At 51.8% G+C, this 21,537-nt stretch overlaps 11 protein-coding genes across 11 annotated transcripts; 3 read left to right on the top strand and 8 right to left on the bottom strand.

Moving 5' to 3' along the window:
• Positions 1-256: 256 nt before the first annotated feature.
• Positions 257-2,586, bottom strand: N7496_006248 (RING finger and CHY zinc finger domain-containing protein; the record flags this gene model as incomplete). Its single annotated transcript, XM_056699177.1, has 3 exons — positions 257-854; positions 905-1,269; positions 1,327-2,586. 3 exons carry the CDS (start codon positions 2,584-2,586, stop codon positions 257-259), a joined length of 2,223 nt encoding a protein of 740 aa, XP_056554590.1.
• Positions 2,587-3,336: 750 nt separating this feature from the next.
• Positions 3,337-3,821, bottom strand: N7496_006247 (uncharacterized protein; the record flags this gene model as incomplete). Its single annotated transcript, XM_056699176.1, has 2 exons — positions 3,337-3,451; positions 3,517-3,821. The coding sequence occupies 2 exons, from the start codon at positions 3,819-3,821 to the stop codon at positions 3,337-3,339; spliced, it is 420 nt and encodes a 139-aa protein (XP_056554589.1).
• Positions 3,822-4,286: 465 nt separating this feature from the next.
• On the top strand, positions 4,287-7,437 carry N7496_006246 (DUF2293 domain-containing protein; the record flags this gene model as incomplete). Its single annotated transcript, XM_056699175.1, has 5 exons — positions 4,287-4,421; positions 4,477-4,596; positions 4,654-4,944; positions 5,025-7,234; positions 7,308-7,437. The coding sequence occupies 5 exons, from the start codon at positions 4,287-4,289 to the stop codon at positions 7,435-7,437; spliced, it is 2,886 nt and encodes a 961-aa protein (XP_056554588.1).
• Positions 7,438-7,918: 481 nt separating this feature from the next.
• On the bottom strand, positions 7,919-8,265 carry N7496_006245 (copper metallochaperone ATX1; the record flags this gene model as incomplete). The annotated part of the gene is made up of 2 exons (XM_056699174.1): positions 7,919-8,070; positions 8,178-8,265. The coding sequence occupies 2 exons, from the start codon at positions 8,263-8,265 to the stop codon at positions 7,919-7,921; spliced, it is 240 nt and encodes a 79-aa protein (XP_056554587.1).
• Positions 8,266-8,735: 470 nt separating this feature from the next.
• Positions 8,736-11,809, bottom strand: N7496_006244 (uncharacterized protein; the record flags this gene model as incomplete). Its single annotated transcript, XM_056699173.1, has 3 exons — positions 8,736-9,714; positions 9,772-10,447; positions 10,507-11,809. The coding sequence occupies 3 exons, from the start codon at positions 11,807-11,809 to the stop codon at positions 8,736-8,738; spliced, it is 2,958 nt and encodes a 985-aa protein (XP_056554586.1).
• Positions 11,810-12,152: 343 nt separating this feature from the next.
• N7496_006243 (kinetochore Spc25 family protein) lies at positions 12,153-12,990 on the top strand (the record flags this gene model as incomplete). The annotated part of the gene is made up of 2 exons (XM_056699172.1): positions 12,153-12,384; positions 12,446-12,990. The coding sequence occupies 2 exons, from the start codon at positions 12,153-12,155 to the stop codon at positions 12,988-12,990; spliced, it is 777 nt and encodes a 258-aa protein (XP_056554585.1).
• A 143-nt stretch (positions 12,991-13,133) lies between these two features.
• Positions 13,134-14,393, bottom strand: N7496_006242 (SKI complex subunit WD repeat protein SKI8; the record flags this gene model as incomplete). Its single annotated transcript, XM_056699171.1, has 7 exons — positions 13,134-13,317; positions 13,375-13,561; positions 13,614-13,707; positions 13,758-13,924; positions 13,988-14,248; positions 14,300-14,336; positions 14,391-14,393. The coding sequence occupies 7 exons, from the start codon at positions 14,391-14,393 to the stop codon at positions 13,134-13,136; spliced, it is 933 nt and encodes a 310-aa protein (XP_056554584.1).
• A 516-nt stretch (positions 14,394-14,909) lies between these two features.
• Positions 14,910-15,326, bottom strand: N7496_006241 (mitochondrial 54S ribosomal protein bL32m; the record flags this gene model as incomplete). Its single annotated transcript, XM_056699170.1, has 1 exon — positions 14,910-15,326. The coding sequence occupies one exon, from the start codon at positions 15,324-15,326 to the stop codon at positions 14,910-14,912; it is 417 nt and encodes a 138-aa protein (XP_056554583.1).
• Positions 15,327-15,639: 313 nt separating this feature from the next.
• On the top strand, positions 15,640-17,051 carry aspD (septin aspD; the record flags this gene model as incomplete). Its single annotated transcript, XM_056699169.1, has 6 exons — positions 15,640-15,778; positions 15,847-15,975; positions 16,046-16,127; positions 16,209-16,346; positions 16,434-16,647; positions 16,713-17,051. 6 exons carry the CDS (start codon positions 15,640-15,642, stop codon positions 17,049-17,051), a joined length of 1,041 nt encoding a protein of 346 aa, XP_056554582.1.
• A 598-nt stretch (positions 17,052-17,649) lies between these two features.
• On the bottom strand, positions 17,650-18,658 carry N7496_006239 (guanylate kinase; the record flags this gene model as incomplete). The annotated part of the gene is made up of 5 exons (XM_056699168.1): positions 17,650-17,810; positions 17,887-18,093; positions 18,164-18,228; positions 18,287-18,509; positions 18,643-18,658. 5 exons carry the CDS (start codon positions 18,656-18,658, stop codon positions 17,650-17,652), a joined length of 672 nt encoding a protein of 223 aa, XP_056554581.1.
• A 312-nt stretch (positions 18,659-18,970) lies between these two features.
• On the bottom strand, positions 18,971-20,863 carry N7496_006238 (putative Golgi matrix protein; the record flags this gene model as incomplete). Its single annotated transcript, XM_056699167.1, has 6 exons — positions 18,971-19,212; positions 19,268-19,374; positions 19,452-20,167; positions 20,229-20,591; positions 20,647-20,756; positions 20,830-20,863. 6 exons carry the CDS (start codon positions 20,861-20,863, stop codon positions 18,971-18,973), a joined length of 1,572 nt encoding a protein of 523 aa, XP_056554580.1.
• Positions 20,864-21,537: the final 674 nt, after the last annotated feature.

The following is a 21,537-nucleotide window of genomic DNA, read 5'->3' as shown; positions in this document are numbered from 1 at the left end:
TGAGAACACGAGGTTGAGGGCAGATCGTAAGCATGGGAAGATGAAACTGCATTGCAAGGCACAGGGTGCAGCCAGGCTGCTCGGTGTGAGAGAGCCGCGAGTGGAGCGAGAGGACGACCAAAGCGCCCGTAAATGGACCCCAGTTGTAAAAAGGATCAAGCCATTCCGACTCGCTCGCTGCATTATTTCGCAGACATGTCTGGTCCATGGGCTGTGAAGAAAAAATTCGGGCGTTGGGGAGGGTGAACGGGTGCGATCATCGATGGCCAAAAAGGTCGATATATTCCCCTCCGTCGTCATCGTCATCCTCGTCATTCTCTTCTTCATCTGTGTCTGAAGAGTCTGAAGACTCCACGTCATCGTCTTCTTCGTCATCCTCATCCTCATCAATTGCTGATGAGGCGGCCTCGGCGGTTGTCGCATCACCTGCCAGGAATCCATATCGATCACGAAGCTTTTTGCTCAGGAAATTCAATGCGCCGTACTCCGTTTCACCTTCAGTGCGGGATGCGCCACCGAAGAAAGGCAACGAGGACGGCTTCTCCGACTCACGCTCAGTGGGTAAACCAAAGTAATTGCTAACCACCGGCGAAATGGCACGCCCATGAGTCATATTATAAGAGACAAACCGCCTGTCATCGCCAGCGCCGACAGATAACGGAACGCTCAAGCGTGAAGAAGCAGGATTTGTGTTAAGATGCAACGCTGCCAATGAGGTTGCAGGTTCCCCGTCCGGGTTTAAAGATGCTGAGCGCGGGCGAGACGCGAGTTCTCCGACGCCTTCCTCCTCGAGCACTTCAGTAATGTCTCCCCCTTGCAGAACCCGAAGTTGCGCGGTATTATATGATTCACACCTGCATATGTCAGTGTTCGGCTCGTCAATAAGAACTCATTTGGTACTCACAGGTCACATTTCAAGCCCAACCAGTGGTACTTGACGACGGATTTGGCCCCACAATCATTACAATATATGAGACCTTTCGTGTCCTTAAATGCAGCGGGCATCGGTTGGCTCTCGATCGTGCGATCCAGATTTCTGAAGGTCGACTCCATGTTCGTTATAGTCTTGCTGCAGATTGGACAGCGGAACGATGTTTTTGAATACTCCGAGAGACACTTGTGATGAAGACTATGTCCACATCGCATCACGACCACGGTTTCTGGAGAGGTGAACATGTAATCTCCGCAAATGGGACAATCGCACTGGGTTGATCTTTCAATGCATCTATGAGTGTCTTCGATTGAGATAGGCAAGCAAACGGAGCATGTCTAGGTATTGTTAGTACTGGGATCATGTATTTCAAGGAGCTCATGGTTGGAATTTACCTTGCAGTGGAAGAAATCCTTTCCGAGTCCCTGACCAATTCGACAAATCCCACAGTCGTAACAGTGATATATGCTCTTCTTGCTGTCATTGTCCCAGAGCTTACAAATATCGCAGTAGTACTGGGCAGTCTGCTCGTCGCACTGTCTGCAGTTCTGTGCCGCAGGCTGAGCATGTCCACACATCATACATAGCATATTCTCAGTGTCTCGGCGAATTAGAGGATGATCTTCGACAGCGTCGTGACAGAATCGGCAGGTGTACCATTTTTTGCAAGTATGGCACTGCAACTTGACATTTCGATGATAGTGCTGGCAACCTAAGATCGCTTCGTCGCATTCTTCCGTATCCGGATCCTCGTCGGCAGCATCAACAGCTTCAGCTACTGGCGATTCGGGCTCAACTTTTGGAACGTATGTTGGTCGTAAGTCATCGGGGGTAAGTGAGAACTGAGTTTCATATTGGGGGATCGACGTTGGAAATGTGGGGCTCGTCGGTGTTGGATCTGAAAGTTGTCTCATCTCCGAAGTGGGAGAACTAACGGGATGGCCTACACCCGGGGAGCTCAGCATTGGCGAAAGCATTGAGGGAGAGACTGGTGGTAAGGTTCGAGAAGAATTGTAGCTCTCTGTCATCAACTCGTGGACCATGCGGGCCTTCTCGTTATTGTTGAGGTCCAGATCCCGAATAGCGTGGATCTTCTTCCTTAGCCAACCCATTCCATCATCCGCTGGCAGTGACTTTTGGCCGAGTTCATCAATATTCAATGCACCGGTTGGTGATTGCCCGACGCCGTCCTGTCTCAGACCCATATCTGTGCCCAATGGCGGCGCCTGTTGCCCCAATGTCCCACCCTGCTCGGGTCTCTGTCCCTCCAAGGCCGCTGAAAGTACGGAGCTATCATTTCGCGTGATAGGGCCATTCGGGTGGGTGTTGGTCACCGGTATGGGTTGGTTGTCGGCAATTTGAGCATGATGAGGCGCTAGTCGACTGCCCTCCGGCTCTGGGATTCGGCCATCCATCTCTTTCGGTAAGGTTGTAAAGAAGGGAGGCGCAGGCAAATTTCCTGCATCTCCGCTGGTCTGATCTATTACCCCAAGATCTTTGCCAATCTCAAGACTCGAGGAATCACCGGTTTGGTTCGAAGGCGCGTACGTCTGTCCGTTCGATGAGGCCTCCGCTTCGGGTCGAGGTTGGAGGGTGCGGGGAAGGCGTGTGCGGAACCCGAGCTCAGTTAGAAGTGAGGTGATAAAGCTGCTCATGAAGGGCTGAGGTGAATCAGATTGAATGCAATCACAATCACCTTCAACCTCTTTCCTTGCAGTGGAGGAGACAGTCGAGAGGTGCGGAGGTCCAAGTTTGGCATGTGACGTCGGGCTGCTGAATCATCATCATCACATGCCCCCGCCATGGCCTTTGGAAGTATGAACCCAACTAAATTTACATGCGATTATTCACGGCGCCATGGAATTAGAGTCTGTTGGAGATTGAGCTCCAAATCTGGTAGTAAATGAAGCTGCTCAATGTATTGACAATTCTACTTTTGACTGGACTATCCTCCACAAATCACAGGCTTGCAGCAGACTGGAACCAATCCGATTACAGCTCCTTGGCTCTATAGATCCCTGGGGATAAGGCGAACTGCGTGGCAGAAAATAGCTCTGAGAGGTGGTAAAAACCGTGTGGACTGCAATTTGCAGATCCTCCCTAACTTATTGTTGGTGAACAGTGCGATGCGACAGAGGGTAGCAGGAGAATGACGATCTGCCCTGGACAGACGGTCAATCCGGGAGTCTCCCGTGAATCCAGGCGCAACGGAGGTAAGGCGACTAGATTGCAGAATAAGGGAGAGATTGATGCTCGATCCCCATTCCGGAAACCTGCCTCGTGGGTCTATACATCTCGGTGTCTGCCCAAACTGAAGTACGGAGGCCCAACGTAGGATTGAAGTGGTGGTGCGGCGAATCAGACGGGTATCATGCCACCATCACCTTTAATGTAAGGGTCCCATTTCACTTTAGACACGTCCCTAGGCTCTCGTTCAGGCGCTCCACTGTCAAATTAAGTTGGTCATAGGCACTTTTCCGCAGTTGGTGCTCTGCGTTGCCAAGTCCAAGGCTTCGTAGACTAATTCGCAAGTCAGCGATGTTCTCTCCACTTTCCATGCTAACAGGGTGTGACGGGCAACTTACATGCGACTCTCTTTGGCAATCTGCGGCAGTTCCCAATACCGAGATAGTAGCAAGTTCTTGAAAATCTTGTGTTCTAGACCCGTCATGTCGGCGGCGCGTTCAAGAAACCGGAGAGTGTTGGCGATTCTTGACGGGTTGAACTCCGCAGGTGGAGAAGCTCGAAAGGACGTCCGCAAGGTAGTTCGAAGGACATGCCGGCTCGGGGCCGCATATCTGATGGCCTTTAGACCTTGTCGGTAGAGATGACGGTATGCATGAACGATCTCTTGCTGGTTGACCAGCGGTCTGATCTGAGAAGCGCTCATGGTGGAGTAGTTGTTAGTTTGATCTGTTCCGTTTGGCTCGTCGGGCGGTGGCAGCTTCACTTTTCGTCGGCCTCAGGCAACGCTAGTCCCGTTCGAGACAGGTGACTTTGGGCCGCAATCGCTTCGTCTTCGCATTTCCCCCCACCTTACTTGGGATGCGAACCTGCAGTATTCGTGCTTTACTTGTCTTTTGTCGACCTGGCTCCAGTAGCTAATAAGACGTGTTCTTCTGCAACGTGCCGTGTTCCTCCATTCCCTTCGTGCCTCCCCTCGAGCCCTGAAGTACACCCACCCGTTGTACCCCAGTGAAACCCAACCCCAGGTTTATGAACTGACCGCTCCGTTCCTACGAATCTGCGCTCCTTCTCTCGACGTCTCCTCCTTCGAGCCACCCGCGCCGATTCAGAAAACATGTGTTGAAGAGAACTTGTTGCCGGGCTGCATCGAAAGCCGATTTACGAAGAAATGGCACGGGTCGTGAGGGGGGCCATGTCAGCTTCGGCTCGGCGCGCGCCCAGTCGCGCTGTCCAGAGGAGAGCTCGCAAGCATAAGGTGATCATGGAGACGGTCACTCAAGAGAAGAAAAAGCTACGGAGCGTGGTACGTGCTTGAGAATCAGCTTCGTACGGAACGATCACTAAACGGTCAACTATAGATCTGTTTTGAAGCCCAGGCACCCAGTGGTTATACATTCATCCCAGCGGGAAACCCGCTTCTGACCACATCTTGCAAGGAGCGTTGTCGAAAAGATGGGCTCCAGGTCTACGCGGTCTCGGTAAGACATATACATCTTCTCCTTCCCTTCTCCTCGCACGTTGCTCAACTCGACCAGACAACACCTCACATGGGCACACATAATCTATCTCAACATGTCCATAGGATAGGGTATCATTTCCCAAGCACAGTCGTCGCCGCAGCTTGCTCAGAGCTAGGCCTTTACCTTACAAGTGCTGGGAAAGCAGTCCCCTTCCACACACTTGGTACTCTACAAGAAAACCCCCAAACGAACCCCGAGGTCGATCAAATTACAATCAACACCGAAGCGAGAGATGCAATCAGGGACCTGTTCCCTAACATTCCTGACAACGATCTCAACCAGATTATCAAGACGGCTTTTCAAAAGGTGAGTCCGCTGAGAATATTCTATGAGGCGAATGGATGAGAAAGATCGGAGGTACCTGATATCTATATGTACGGTGTCAGGGTCAACGGAAAGTCGGCACAGCATCGGAGTTGCCTTTGGCTCGCAGAGCACAGCTGGCAGTGGTGGCACACATTCGCCACCTCTACACTGATTATGATCGCCTTTTGAAGCAGAAATCATTTCATGAAGCTAGGTCGGAGGTGGAGCAAGTGACCCTATCCAAAGTTATCGCATGGCGTGGAGACGATGAAAATGGACAGACCGCTCTTGAGGATGTCTTCCGCGAGGTTATCGTCATATCGGATGACGATGACAGTGAAACAGAAGAGGAAGAAGGCCTTGTACCATCAGGTACTAGGGACCGCAGCATGGAGATTCTCTCGCGTAATGCCCGGACCCATGAGATTCAAACTCAACCGATCAGTGCCGTGCATTTCGCCACACAGGATCCATTGCGAGAGCAGTCTGAGGAAGCCCCGCCTGGATATCGGATTGTCACTAGGGTACCGGCCCAGAATGCCATCAACCGCCGTGGATTCAACAGATATCAAGCCTGGAATCGCGCACTGAATCGGTATCGAGCCGAAGCCAACGGTACTGGACAGATCCCTGTCAGCAGTGCTACGTCCGGTGAAAAGCAGAGTCCGCGGTATGGGAAACGTCCTGTTGTTATTCATGATATGCCAGATCCCCCCAGACGACGAGAAGTTGCACTGCCTTCCATGGAGACCGTCCCCAGAGTTTTGTCAGGCCCCGTTTACGTTGATAATTCTGGACAGCGACTACTTGCCATGCCACCAACGGATCCCCCATCCGGGAGGAGCCATGTAGGTGCCCAAGAAAGACGCCCTCCTTTGGAGCCCCCAGCGATGGTTGCCCAATATGAATCCAGCGGGCGACCGCCACCACTAATCACACAGAAATCGCATGAAATTCGTCATTTGGATGCGGGAAACTATCCTGCTGCTAATGCTGGTTACTCTCAGGGTATATCATCATACCCGAACACAAGTTCTAGTGCTCGGTTGGAGAGGTTCCCCGTGTCACTCAACAATGGTGCCGATGCGCCGGTGTTTGTGAGCGGGCCGCAGGAGCTACACCACCCAACAAGGGATAGCCATTTTGGACCCCGGACTGATCTTACTGGTCCCTTTCATCCTAGGACAGGACCAAGTCGTGAGGACGCAATCCCTTCAATTGAATTGATGGAGTCACCTGTCCTCGCAGAAAAGCGCCGAGCAGATGGCCGCTTAGTGCATCTGACCAACAGGATGTCGCTTTGTTCCGTAACCCCCGGTCATTCTCAGAGTGAGACCTCCCGGCACGCTCATGCCATGGCCCCAGACAGCCCGGATGATCAGAGCTGCAAGAGGAGACGGCTGGCGCATTATGCTGCCGGCTCTGTAAACCCACGCCTCCATGACCGGAACGCAAGACCCACGGGGCATCCTATCCCCGAAGGACCGCGAGGACCATACCGCCGCGATGAGGTTATCCCGCCAGAGCCTCATACGCAGGACAGGTTTTATCTCCCTCGGGATCTTCCTTTGCTCGCAGAACAGCCTCTAGCTATAGGACACCCCCACCAGAGAACCGCCGCCCCTTTGGCTCCATCTCAGGTCAACGCGAATGTCAGGCCCCCTCTAGAGCGGACACGTATGACCGATCCCTATGGACCAATATCCATGCATTCATCCCAGCCAGGTCTCCCTGGATACAGCAGCACTGTTACCTCTAGTGATCGCGCCATCGGGCTACCGGCCGATGCTTCTTACTCGGAACTTCGTCCAGCTTACTATGAGGATCGTAGTCCCCGTTTGGACCGTGTGCGGCCGACAAACCCTGAAGAACAACGAGCGCCCATTTGGAGATCTCATACTGATGCCGAACATCCCGTGGTCCATTCTGCTCCCTCCAACGGGAAGCTGTACGCCGACGGCTTCGTTCGTCAGGTTGATTACCGTGAGGCTCGCCCAGTCCCAGTGGAATACTATCTTCCGCGGCCGAGGCACCAGCCACTCCCTCGTGTGGAAGAGGACCGTGGCCAACCGGCACGGACGAGGATTTCTGACCCCCATGCCCCTCAAGATCTACCTCACTCCCAGGGCCCGACAGAAAACCGTCACCCTCGAAGCCCACGGTCAGCGATAGTCTCTCACGGTCAGGCGCCTCGTCATCCCAATGCCGGATCTAGTCCCCGCGAATTTCATAGTAAACCCAGTGGCACTTCTCGTGACAGACGCCCTGGTAGCGGGCTTGGCGCACCGCGGTAAGCCCTCCGGGACTGTTGTCTCATGCTCACATAATTAGTGCAACTTCCTCTTGAACTAACATGATTGCAGACGTGTCCATGACCCACGATCCTTCCAAATGGTTGAGCAAAATCGTCCAATTTATGTGCAACGAGTCGAGTCGCAGCCACCATCGCAGTACACCGTCCCGGATGGACGGCCCGTTGTGATTGTGGATTAAGGAGCAAGAGAGATTGTGTTCAAGGCGTTGTGGGACTTTCCGGATGGGGATTGATGCATTTTTACGCACGCATTGTCTACGATACTATGATACCCAGCTGCCTATTCATGTTCTTAGAGTGCCTGTTATTATGATTCTATGATGCCAAGGTCAAGTTCATATGTTAATTCAAATACATTATTATCCTCCACTACAGCTATGTCTGTGTACCCTTGAATTATACAATATATTCTTAGGCTAAATCGAAATGTCTCGAAAAAAAAAGGTGTATCAAATGTCTCTCTTTAAGGAATGCGAAAGGTACATTGCGCTGCTAAGACCGTTCTTCTCCAGGAAGCACGCGATCAATCAAGTCTTCCAAGTAAATCTGAAGAATACAGCACCCTTCTAGAATAATTATTCCGACTGCCATGCACGACACTGTCTCTTTCTCATTCTCACTTCAAAGCTCCCTTCAGCCCCGTATAACCCAATAGTCATCTTAAACGCTCATAGTCTGTCCATCAGCCTCGCCACTATTCACCGTCTTGCCAGTCTTCTTGATCGCGGCCAGCACGGTATCGTACGAGACAGTAGGTTCGGTGGTGATATTCGCAGTCTGCGACTCGAGGCTGACATCGAAGGTTTTGACGCCTGTAAGACTTGAGCGTGAGCGACAGACATATTAAAAGGACAGCAACGGCGGATCGACGGGGGATCGACAAAAGGTTGAAGTCGGTCATTTTCGAGGGTATACACACCTTCCAGACGCTTCAGGATTCGCTCGACGGCGCCGGAGCAGCCGCCGCAGGTCATGGTCACATTGAACTTGTACTGGTGGTCGGACATGGCTGCGACGAGTGGGATTGTTGCAAGGGGGAAATGTTCCGCGGGGCTGCGGGGAGATTGAAAAAGGGCGGGAAGTTGGAAGTGGGCGAAGTAAGGAGTGGGGAAGATACAAGGATTATGAAGAGTAGGAGGGAGAGGTGATGAGACCAGCTGGCCTGTTTGATGTTATATAGATGGATATATAGTTTGTAGTCTTATTAGTACAGGGGTTTCTGCTTTAATAATGTTTACTCTTGTGTTTATCGATCGCATTCCGACGCAATTTGTCAGAAAACTAGTTCGAGCCATTTCCGCGATTGGCTCGACTTTCGACTAGTGCATTCATAGAGTTTATCGCATTCGCAGAGATCAGTCGCACGTCATTTCTTATTGAATTGGTGGTGGATATTTACTTTTTTTTATTGAAGGAACTATGTCGTATGTACAAGGTGTAATCAGTAATCACCGCAATAATCGCGCTCTGATTAACGCTAAAATCCCGCGGCCCGCCGCTTCTTCTTGGATTTCTGGCTCTTCTTCACTTCGCGTGCTCCGAACTGCCCGCGCTCCATTTGAGTCATCGGGAGTTCATCCAGAGTCGGTTGACTGCTCGGCAGTGGGAGCGCTGGGAGTGCATCTGCAGGCTGACTGCCCCAAGTTCGAATGGAGGGTGCAATGGGAGTGCCTGGCAGGGATGTAGCGTCGGGCATAGATGGCTGCTGCGATTTCCTTCGTGACCGGCTCCTTCGGGGTAGACTCGGTCCTCCTGTACGTCGTGCCTCTTCTTCCTCCAACATGTGTGAGGTCTTTTGCCATTCGTAGGCGGATGGATCGGCGCCTGGTTTCCAGTGAGATAGCAAGTTGGCCACATTCCGGGCCATAGGACGGGGCGCTTTAAACGTAGTGAATGCGGCTAGACCACGATAGGATGGTGTCAGGTTTTCCTTCGAGGAATTTCTTGATGGTGCTTGCGAGCTAGTTCCTCCCGTGACCGTCATCTGGCTGCTGGGCAGTTGTGAGGATGGCAAAATCTGGCTGAGATTCTGGGAAGACATTGGCTCATCTTCCACAGCTCGATTTACGTCTGTGGTTTCCGCTTCCTGCGGCACGTCGTTGGCACTTGTGTTGGATATCCGGACGATCTGTGATAGAAGGAGATCAAGTGCAATCCCACGAACGACTCTCTCTTTCATGACGCATGTAAATCGGGGGATTTCGTGCGAGACGCTAGTCACCCACTCCTCCACCAGTCGGTCGTACGTTTTCAGGAAATCCAAGCTTGAAGGTCCATCTGAGGAGCTGGATGGCATGCCAGGCAAGACATGTGAGAAATTCTGCGGCAGTATCATATATCGAAAGGGGGCCTGTTCATCAGGCGTCTCGGGAAGGATGGTAGAGACCAGACGTGCCAGATGGAAGGCGGTGTCATCAATATCCTCTAGCACCGGCCGGCCACGGTTCAGCTCAAGCCTGTATTGAATTATCATTAGTCCGTCCGAGTTGAAAATGTTGTTGCAGGCTACTTACATCGTTTCGGTTGAGACCCAGCCCGCCGAGCTGTCGGTAAGGTCATTCTCCCGATCGAGGATGAGCTGGTCAAAGGTAGATCCCAACGGATCAGAGTTGTCAGGACTTCTGCCAATAGCCAAGTTTGCCACAGCAGACGCGTAGATAGACGTCATGTCCAAAGTCCACTGGAGATCTATATCGGAATCACTGGAAAGCTTTTGGTGGATAGCCGCCAGGGGAGGTGCGACAGTCTCATCCCAGTCATCCACAATGAAGTTCTCATCACTCATGTCCGTTTTCTTTTTGGGGATATGGTGTCGCTTCTTCAGACGTAGGACCTTGCTGGTCTCAAGGTGCATCTCGTCCTCTTCCTCGGGCTTTCCATCCGGAAGCCTGAAAAGGCTCTCATGAACGGCAAGTGTTGAGTCAATCCAGAATAGCTTGGCGAGCTTCATGTCAGAATTGTAATGCGATTTACCCACTGTTGCAGGTGTGTGGCCGATTTCACGAAAGAGCAAGGTTGAGTAGTGGACAGGCGAGTCTTTCTCGACTAGTGACTCGTTGACTTGCAATGGTACATCTAACAGGAAGGGATCCGGCGCAGGTACTAACTCTGTGGGCTCGTCTGCTAGAAATGGACATGGGAAAACCTGAACAAGCTCGGTAAGCTTGGAATACAGGACCATATGCAATTCTAGTTCATTTAGTATACGCTCAAGAACCAACAGTCATATTGAAAGAGAGTTCACATACCTCCATTGATCAGCAGATCACTCAAACGTAGTGTTATGTCTTCAGAGTCTCGGAAATGGCGCCAGGCCTGTCGAGGCCGTATCGGCATTCTTGAACCGTACTCATTTGATGCTGCCGTAGTGAGATCAAACCAGAGTAGCCGAGACGTTGTCAGGACAAAAAAGTGAGACACATTCTGGGTACTTCGTTGTACATCAAGAATCCACTCGGACTGCCTTGTCATACCAAGTTCAACGATATTACTGTCACTTTCCCCATTCGCTAGCCGATACAGCATGAGGCAGCGTCGATCAGAGACTAAAAGGGTTGAGAAATCGGCAACCCATTCAATGGATGCCCAGCCATCATGTCGTGGGCGAGTGGAATCAGGCTTATCATCCGTCTGTGGCAAGGTGCCTTTCTTTGCACACGTAGCAGCCCAGGTGGCTCTTCGTCGTCGTTGTCTACCAGATATTTCCCAAATGCTCCAGTTGCCTCTGGTATCAACGATAGCGAGCTGTCTCGGATACCATGGGTTAAAGGTCACGTCAGCATGCGGGAAACCGCCAGTGTGCGAAATTGATATGTCCACTACGGGATTTGCATCGAGTCGCGAATTTCGAAGAGGCGCGGAGAATGCGGCCGTGTCATCGTCTGGGATGTACATGGGCACTGGATCTCGATGGTACAGAGGTCGGAATATTGTGGTCGTCTCTTGAAGACGCGCGGCCATCCATGTACTCTTCTCTTCTAATGGCCGCGCGAAGCAAATGTGCTGGATCGGGGCTCCTCGCTTGGACCATTCAGTAACCTCTGCATGGCCGATACATGGCACACGCAGTGCAGATCCTTCTGACGGTAGCTCTACAGGCTCATCCGTCAATACTCGAAATGAGATTGTGTTGCCGCACTCCCCGGTAACCGACGCCGCGATAGCGATTGGTACTCGACCTCTTGTGTCTTCCGCGCCATGATACGTTGCATACCCTAGATCGAGCAAAGAGGATACTTGTGGATCGCAGATATTGCTTGCATTAAGGACGACTTTGGAAAAGGCGTCATCTCGAAGAGAAGACCATTGAGAGGCAAGCTCCGGGAGAACGTGCGGGATGAGTTGCGAGTCTGCCGTTCGAATAGGTTTCGACGAGGTTTGTGACTGGGAGACAGGATCAGGTGGCGGTACAGTCGTCTTTGTAACTCCAGTATATGAGATCGGAATATCTCTGGCGAAAGATCGCGAAAAGGACCACGTTTGTGTCTCGGGAAGGTAGATAGCTCTTCCTACGTGCCCATAGTGGAGAGCACTCTCGGGATGTTCATCCATCGGATCTTGCTTTGCTCCTTGCAGTATGCGCAAGACCGGACCGGAGCATGTCGAGAAGAATCTCGAGACCCCAACCGCGCTAAAGCAATCCGAACGTCGCAAAAGACGAGTATGCTTATCGCATCTCTGACGTGGAGGTTGATCAGGTTGAAAGTCCGAAAGTTTTTTGATTGCTTATCGATAAGCCCGCTTTCTGCGCCCGTTGCGCCGCAACCCAAAACACCCGCCGATCCCAGCGCGTCAACTTCCTTCTTGTCAGTTGTTACCCACCACGTCGCAGATTTCGCGCATCGGACTTCCTGTATTGACACCATTGATACTATACCTGCGGTGATACCTAGTCATGGCTGCTTCATTTGAGCCCTCCCTCTCAACGAGTGGCATGCGCCCTCCCCTCGCCTCGGCCGATGCCCCCTCCATGGCCGACTCGCTGCCCAGCATCAATTTTGGATTCGAAGACCTACGCAATCGCATGGCGCAGTTTACCGCCAAGTTTGACGCTTTCATTGAGCGAGGTCGCAAGCGGGTTCTGGAGGAGCGAAACCAATTTCACATCAATCTCGCCGAGCTACAAGGTATGGAAAAAGCGATTCTCGAGGCGCATCCCCCTAGCCCATTAGCTAACTCAATATATAGAGGATGAGCGAATGCGCCAGCGAGATATTGAAATTACCAATTTGAAGGTCCAGACCCACGAACAAACCCTTCAAAAGGAGGCCGCCGAGGCAGCTGAAATGCACGCCGCGATCTCCTCCATCACCATGGAGCGTGATGCCCGACTCGCCAAGCGCGACCGCCTCAAGCAGCAGATCGCAGAAACGCAAAAGGCGATCAACCAGAAGTTGGAGGCACAAAAGACACATGCAAAGCACCTGGATGCGCAATCTCGACTCAATTTCCCCGAGTTGGAATTTTGGCAGGATTACCTTTGTTTACGGATTGAGGGTGCTGGTCGTGAGGACCGATTGAAGTTTGTTTACAGTCACCTACTGGAGAAAGATTGGGAGTCAGAAGCCTGGTTTGAACTGGGCACTGCCAGTCGTGACTACGAGGTGTTCCACACGAAGCCCAGGGTAGATAGGGACGCCTTGGAGCGTGAGGTGGATTTGGTCAACGATGACCGAGATTTTGGAGCATTCCTCAAGCGGATGCGCAAGTTGTTTATGGAGACGATGAACTGAATTTGGGTGTATCTGGTTGTAAAGATATCTTTGTTATGACATTCATGAGGTAAATTAATGCACAGGGATCATTGTGTTCATTGAGGTCATCAAACAGTACGTAGACCAGCGCAGGCACCGAGGCGATATTGTTAAACCCGTGCTCAACCGCCAGTAGCCTCACGGTAGAAGGCGACACTCCGATTGGCACCTCCGGTAGCAAAGCTTTCGGACCGAGCAGTCTTGGGAAGCCACTTGACACTCCACACTGCCTTTTCAGTCTCGGAGTGTGTAGCAACGCACATCTTGGTATCAATTGACCAGACCTTGACCTTGCCATCGAAGGCACTGCCAAGCTGGTTAGTATTCTATTTCATTCACCATTACAAATCTATAGTCACTCACCTGCTCAGAAGGTACTCGCCTGAGCTGCTCCATGAAAGAGACAGGACCCAGGCCGCGTGGCCGGAGAGATTGGCAATCTGTTCACCAGAAGAAGTGTCGTAGAGGACGATAACTTTGGAATCTCCAGCTGCCGCAAGAATCTTACCGCCGGGAGAGAAAGCCACGGCGCGCACGGGCTTTACCAGGCCTATATGTCTTGTTAGATTTGGCGGGGTCATGGACGGCGAAGTGGAGCGCACCTGATAGAGAGAATGGCATGCGGCCAGTGTCGGTTAAGAAGATATAGACAGCGCCGTTTTCATGGCCACTGGCAATGAATCGGCCATCGGCAGACTGGAAATGTCAGCAGAAGTCAAGGCTCAGCAATGCCAGAGAGGGCCTACCAAGTCGATGCATGTGCCGAAGCTGCCCTTGGTTTCATGGTCTCGTATTTGGGCACCTCCTCCATTAAGGTCCCATACACCAACACGACCACTCTCCGAGACACCTGCAAGATACTGGCCATCTCCTGACAAGGCAATGGCCCACGGATGAACATCTTTGACGAAGGCTGTCGAGTTCTGATTAGCACTGATGATACCCCTCCTCATGGGCGTGGAAGTCTGTTATGTACCTGTAGTCGCGGCATCTGCCGACCAGTAGCTCTCGATGCAGGACCAGACCTTGAGATTCCCGTCGAATCCAGCACTGATGGCGCGAGAACCATTGGCATCGGTCACGATGTGGTGGCAGCCCAGTGGGTGAGCTGCATCGATGGATTGGACCAGCGGAAACTCTGTATCAGTAGTCGAATGAACTTTGATTGATGGTGCCCCCGACACGGACAGAACTTGCTTCTCGGTCACTGCCAGGGAGAAAATGTCGACCGGGTGCGCTGGGCCTCGGTCAGCTTATATCAGTTGAGTTTGAGATCTTGTCAACCCACCATTGTCGGCTGAGCCCCACGCAAGGTATTGTCTCGACTAGGCGGGGTTAGCAGTGATGCGGGCTCATGGGGGTTTCTATTTGGACAATACCATGCTGGGTGCGGTCTCAACTTGGAGAAGAGTTGTTCCAGATCCAGAGTGCAACCGCCCTGTTCTGTTATGACGTTGGGAACCCGCGACTTCGGCGAAGCTGTGGTTCCGCCTTCGCGCCTCAGGCGAACATTGAAGATGCTGAACAAAGACGACTCTACAACTCTACGAGTTTACCAGTAGATCGAGAATTGCTTTATGTTCAGTAGTGCAATCTTACTCCCAAGGTATAATTGAATAGAAATAAAATTTTCAAATGGGTCATTACGACCAGTATATTGAACATAGCGAATTCACGCTTTTTTTTCCCACGTAACCAGACGCCAGATGCCATGCAGCAGATATATCCACAACTAATTCCTAGAAATACACAATGCGCTTCGTGTCTCCTCCATCAAGGCCACTCTAACCGGCCTGTCGATAAGGAGACGAGAAGGCACGCTCCTGTTTAATGTTCGGTCGCAACTCATGCGGCTTGCGCCGACTTCCAGGACTGCTTGATATCTAGAAGAGAAACAGTTAGCTTTCCGAAAGCTCGCAAGAAGTCCAGGCACGGTATCCTCCGGAGATCGCCAACTCGACATCTTTCAGATAGATCAATGCCGAGTGTGCCGACCTCTGCTTTGAAGGGAGAGGGATTCCTGTTGTACCTTTCACGCAGTGGGGACACAACACATGAGCCCGCTTGACCTGGCCGCAGCCGGGGCACTTGTTGAGGTTCTGTACATCCTTCAAGGCTTTGCCAGCCATTTGACGGTGGCGCTTCTTCATGTGCGAGGTCTTCTTCTTGGGAACGGCGCGCAGCACAGACTCCCAGAGGTCGGCGAGAAGCGGAGGAATGGTGATGGAGATGGGCAGGGAGAAAGCGGCGGTCGAGAGGAAGCCGAGAGGAGGCAATTGGGGCAGAGCCCGTCGGAGAGGAAGAGAGAGGGCCATTGTTCGACTCAACACAGAGCTGATCGTGGAGGCGAAAGTGGTGGAGATGCGGAGAAATCGACTGAAGCTTTTGAAGGTCGAGCCTGCCTCTTTTGGGCCAACTCGTTTTGCACAGTTCGGGGAGAGTCACGCTAGTCCTAATTGGGAATAGCGCCACCCCTGAGTTCGATAGGGAAATAACAACGCCGAACTTAAGGGGCTCTCCAAGCATCTTCACCTTGGGGAATTAGTTCACCTGTGCTGGTTTCGGTCTTGGTCCTTTTCTCATCTCACCTTCTCCTCCGTCGATCTTCAATCCCCCCAACCTCCAAACATGGCCGCCGCTACCAGCGCTGCTTCGGCTCAGCAGCCCACCGTCTTCCCCCACAGCCACGTCGGTTTCGACAGCATCACCTCCCAGATTGAGCGGAAGCTGTTGAAGCGTGGTTTCCAGTTCAATGTCATGTGTGTTGGTATGTATGCATCCATTTGGTGGCTCTGAGATCTCAAACTGACTTGGCTTTCTTCCCCTTGCTTCTAGGACAAACTGGCCTGGGTAAATCCACTCTGGTCAACACCATCTTCGCATCCCACCTGATCGACTCCAAGGGTCGTCTTACCCCCAACGAGCCCGTGCGCTCCACTACCGAGATCCAGACTGTTTCGCACAGTACGTGTACCCCGTGAAGAAAGCTTGGGACGCGATTGGGAGATTGCAATTGCTGACGACGTGGCGATAGTCATTGAGGAGAACGGTGTCCGCCTCCGCCTGAACATTGTCGACACACCTGGCTACGGTGACCAGGTCAACAATGACCGCTGGTACGAGTACACCCCGGATATTCTTTGATCTTATTCGGATGCGAGTCCGATTCTTATAGATTGGAACTGACGTGGCATTAGCTGGGACCCCATTGTCAAGTACATCAAGGATCAGCACTCCGCATACCTTCGCAAGGAGCTCACTGCTCAGCGTGAGCGCTACATTCAAGATACCCGTATCCACTGCTGCTTGTTCTTCATCCAGCCCTCAGGCCATGCGTGAGTCTTGCATTGCTTTCTCAATCGGCACACTGTAACTGCCATTGATTAGACAGCATGTACTAACGAGTCCTCTGCACTCTTCAGTCTCAAGCCCATCGATATCGTTGTCCTGAAGAAGCTGTCCGATGTCGTCAATGTCGTTCCCGTTATCGCCAAGGCCGACTCCCTCACCCTCGACGAGCGCCAGGCTTTCAAGGAGCGTATCAAGGAGGAGTTCGCTTTCCACAACCTGAAGATGTACCCCTACGATAACGACGAGCTGGACGATGAGGAGCGTGCCATCAACGCTCAGATTAAGGTATGTGATGATACCCCGCAAATTCGTTTCTTCCTATCGTCCGTGTCTAACTCTTCCCCGCACAGGACATTATCCCCTTCTCCGTCGTCGGCAGTGAGAAGACCATCGTTGTCAACGGCAAGCAGGTTCGCGGCCGCCAGAACCGCTGGGGTGTCATCAACGTCGAGGACGAGACCCACTGCGAGTTCGTCTACCTGCGCAACTTCCTGACCCGCACCCACCTCCAGGATCTGGTCGAGACTACCAGCCAAATCCACTACGAGACCTTCCGTGCTAAGCAGCTGTTGGCTCTGAAGGAGAGCAGCGCCGCCGGTGGCCACTCTGGTGGCAGCCGGCCCATCAGCCCCTCTGCGGACCGCGAGCTCAGCCGCAACTCCCAACGGGCGGCCATGAACGGCTACTAATTTCCCTCTTCCCCCCCCCCCCCCCCCTTCTCTTCGGATGGTGTTGCGGTCGTCTATGTTTTTTGTGGAGTGAGTGCTTCCTGATACACATTCGACGGTAGCAGACCTCCTCTCTCCCTCCACGGGCAAGGCTCTCATTTTCCCCTTCTCCGAAAATTTACTGTCCTTTCGACGCCAGCAGGCCCTTGCAGATATCCCCTTTTTTTTCCCTTGTGCGTCTCTTTCGTTTTTCGTCCTCCCTCAACATTTTTTGTATTAACTCGAAGAATTCGAAATACTCGAAATGCTTCGATTTTCATCGGGCTCCTTTTATTGTCTCTTTTTTCTCTAGGATTTTGTATTGCCGGGAAAAAGAGTCTGGCATCCAGCGCTCGTGCCATTTGGTCTTTTCCATGTACTTAGTTTCCTTAATTATCCCTGATGAGAAACTCTTATTCTTGGACGGTGTTTTTAGTTTGGCGGCCATGTGCTGACCCTGTGGTATGATTTGTATAATTGTGCAACATAATTTTCATTGGCTTGTTTCAGCCGAGTCTGTACGAGTATTCAAACGCTTGACAATACTATGTTCTATATGGGAAATCAAAGAACTACCTCTTTATTGCGGCGCACCGAAACGGCCACCGTCCACAACCCAGTCCCGCAGCTCGGTATAGGCCTTCTCCAGATCGTCGTTCACAACGATCTTGTCGTGCGCACCGGGCTGCTTGGAGAACGCCAGCTCGTTAACCGCCTGGTCCAGACGCTGGCGCAGACTGTCTGTATTTTCGAAAATGCAAGATTAGCGCATGAACATGATATATTGTGTGTTTCGATGTTCGCGGTGCATAAATACCTTCAGTCTCGGTTCCACGAGAACGCAGACGACGCTCCAATTCCTCCATGGAAGGAGGAGCAAGGAAAAGGAAACGAGCGTTGAGATCGCTGTTCTTCACTTGCTTGACTCCCTCCATCTCAATATCCAGAACACAGATGCGCTCCTTCTCGGCGACGGCCTTGACTGCTTGCTTAGATGTGCCGTAGAAGTTGCTACCGAATTGAGCTGTTATAGATGGTTAGTCCTGCCCTGTACATGTTGCGCGGAAACTATAAAGTGATGCGATGCCACATACCATGCTCGATGAAGCCGTTCTGAGCGACCAGCTCCAGGAAAGCCTCCTTAGTCACAAAGTTGTATCTTGACAGGTATTAGCACGCGATCAATGCTTCTCTTCTTTCTTGTTGTGATCCCTCACTCTCTGCCATCTTGCTCGCCGGGGCGGGGGGCCCGAGTAGTGTTGGACACGCTGAATCCGAAACGATCTTTATAATTCAATGCTATATTAGAAGTGTGATCGAGGACGAGTAGGGACAGGAACTGAATTGTTGTCGTACCAGGGTATTCCGCAAACAGGCGCTTGAGAAGTGTGGACTTTCCACAGCCCGAAGGGCCACTGATCACGACGGGGCGGAACTGGGCTATACACAATCATGCAATTAGTCTTGATTCTTGAGCTTGTTCGGACGGAAAGTGAGAGAGTGATGCATGGATAGGACGAGTAGGAGGGGTAAGTATGCGCCAGGGCGAAAAGGGGGGGCTAGAGATTCGTACCAGCGTTGGAAGCCATAGTAGAGACGAAGCGATTCGTATAAAGGAAAGGTCTTGAAGAAGCTGACAGGGCACGGAAAGCCGCCAAATGATTCATAAGAAAGTAATTGGCAAAAGTTGCGACAGAGCGAAAGCACAGAAAGTGAACTCCGGAAACGATTGTCCGGCAGAAATACAGGGCGGTGTGGATTGATGATAGCGCCCATCTCTATTGGAGGGCTATTTCTATACAAGACAGAGAGACAACAAATACAATAAACCACCCTGAATAAACACTCCACACAGTTGGAATGGTAGAAAAGAAAAAGACCGTGCGCGCTTGGCGCTATCGCTATGATTTCGCTGGTCCCGGATGACTTCCGCGTCTAATCGTGTTCCTGTCTCCAGCCTCTGCTTCTTGCTCAAGGAAATTGGACCACAGCTCGGCTAGTGTTTCCTTGCTGGATGCTCCGTTGTCCATGAACTCGGTAAGGTTCGGCGTGCTAGGTGTGCGTAAAGGTGTACCAGGGACTCGAAGCTTGCCCGGGATACTCGAGGTTCCTGGTCGAGCCAGACCTGCTTGCTCGCGTTGCTCTGTAAGGCGGGTTAGCAGACAGTAAGTGCAATGACTATCAGTAGCGAAACTTACCGTCGTCCCAACCCAACAGAGCTGCAATGAGCTGGAGAATTTGGAATTTCTTGGGATCTGACCGGTCGAGTGCAAGGAAATGCAGGAAATGGTTTGTTACAATTTGCCTAGAAACTCTAGTAGTTAGCAAGGACGTGTTCTCTCAAAATCAAGTGAAAAAAGTAGACTAGGAAGGATATCTCACCGGTCGACGTTATCTTCTGGCTTGCCCTTCTTCAAGAACCGCAGTGCCTTCGTTAAATGGTCATTCAACGTAACCGCTTCATGTCGTAGTTTGCCAATGAGGAGGTTCTTCTCTTTAACCTCCTTCTCGAATGGCCGCACTCGCTCCAGTTCCTCCTGAGCCGTAAGGAGGTTCTTATCAGCGCTCTTCGCTTGCTCCTGTGCTTCTCGCAAGGACTTCCGCAAATCTTCGAGCTGAGCATCGGAGGTCTCGACTAGTTCACGAAGCTCCTGTTTCCGTGCTAATTGAATTTCCTGCAGCGCCCGCTGGAGACCATCCACCGTGGATTGTTGACTATCGCGTTCGCCAGATGCCCGTTCATAGGCATCCCGCAGGTTGGCAAGCTGTTCCTCGAGATCGCCCACTTTCTCCGCTAGGTTCTCACGGACGGATCGCTCCTCCATGGCCAGCACCTCCCAATTATGCATCGCGTCCTTGGCCTGTTCGAACTCGGACTGGAGGTATCCATTCTGCTCCATTAGCTCCTCTTTCTCTTGAATCCAGTTTTGCTGAGACAAGTTCGTTCGATCTCGGAGGGTGGAAATCTCCTTGGTCTTTTGTGCCGATTCTTCGGACAGTTCTGCTAGTTCTGTAGACTTGGATTCCAGCTGCGACTTTAGTGTGGCGTTCTCATCCTCCAGTTCTTCAATCTGGGATCGCGCTTGAGCTAGTTCCTCCTATTTTGTGCACCGTGAGTATGGCTCCATTCAGGGAAGTATGGGGGATATCGTCACGCACCTCGTCCTCCTTAAGGCGCTCGCCTAGTTGCGACTTGATTGCATTCACCCGCTCCATGAGCTTCTGGAACTGCGTTTCAGCCTGTTCCTTCTTAGATTCCGCATCGTCCAATTTCTGCTGCAAGGCTTCCATGTCGGCGCGGTGTTTTGATTGTATTTCCTCCAAGGATTTGCGCATGTCGGTCACTTCGGCTCGGAGGGAGTCGCGGTCTCGAACGAGGGCATCGAAGCGATCTTTGGACTCGGCGTCGTCCGAGCCGGGCTTGTCGGCATGTTGTTCGGCTGTATGGTTCTCATCTGTATCTGGCTTGGTAGTATTGGTGTCTGCGGTCTCGACGGGGTCGCTGGGGTCCTCGGCGTCGTCCTAGAGTAGTCGCTTAGCAACGGTTGCAATGGCAGGGCGGGGGGTTAGCACCCACCTCAACGGGGCCATCGTGGTTCTCCGGGGTTTCTGTTTTTTCGGAGTCGGCCTGCTGGGCATTCTCCTTGGCCTTTGCGCTCTTCTTCTTGTTCTTCTTGGATTTCACGCCTGGACAGATTGAGCGGGGTGAGCGAGCAGGCAGGAGGAAATCAGGGGAGGGATAGGGCGAGGTTCTCCGTACCTTGAGCACCAGACGGGGGGTTATCTCCAGGCATAGTGGCCGCAGTGTGAATTGGACCCAGTCGGAGGAGGGGAAGTGGGAGAGACGGCGGGCTGGGGTTTCCTGGACGGTTTCCAACGTTCGCAAGTTCCAAGCTGTCAACACCTCCACTAGCGCGCGGGCTGGCCGTTCCGCCCGAGAATCACGATGATTAATCGAGATGGACAGCCTCTTTAATGGTCTCGATCTGCGATCTTCTGGGATGATAATCAGATAGTTAGTTTGATCAGGAGTCTAGATCATATTCCTCGCAGTTCAATTGGGGGTTATGCTTGGTATCCCTCGTCTCTTCTTCTCTTGTGGCTGGTCCAATTGCGGCCCCAGCCACATATCCGGAAAGTGTACAACACATAGTACACGTTTTATGAGGAGTTAGCTTCACGATAATAGATATTGAAAATGTGGCATTTGCCCTCTCTAGTCGAGGAAAGAAACGAACCTTCTAGCTCCTTCTAGTGGATGTTCAGATCAGACTCTTTATCACTTTGTGTGCTATAAATAGTATCTAGCAGTCGATAGTCGATAATCTACGATCTATAGTCTACGGGGATACGGAATACATAGTAAGTATATGGAACTCAATATATAATGATATAATGATATATAGTATGGCAAGTGCAAAATCGAGTTCCCCGTCCCCGGAAGACAAACCACATACTCATATTGACT

This window comes from Penicillium cataractarum (assembly GCF_028827025.1).
Source record: "Penicillium cataractarum strain IBT 29864 chromosome Unknown utg000005l, whole genome shotgun sequence".
NCBI lineage: Eukaryota > Fungi > Ascomycota > Eurotiomycetes > Eurotiales > Aspergillaceae > Penicillium > Penicillium cataractarum.
Note: the sequence above shows the minus strand (reverse complement) of the source record. Positions and strands in the feature narration are given on the sequence as shown.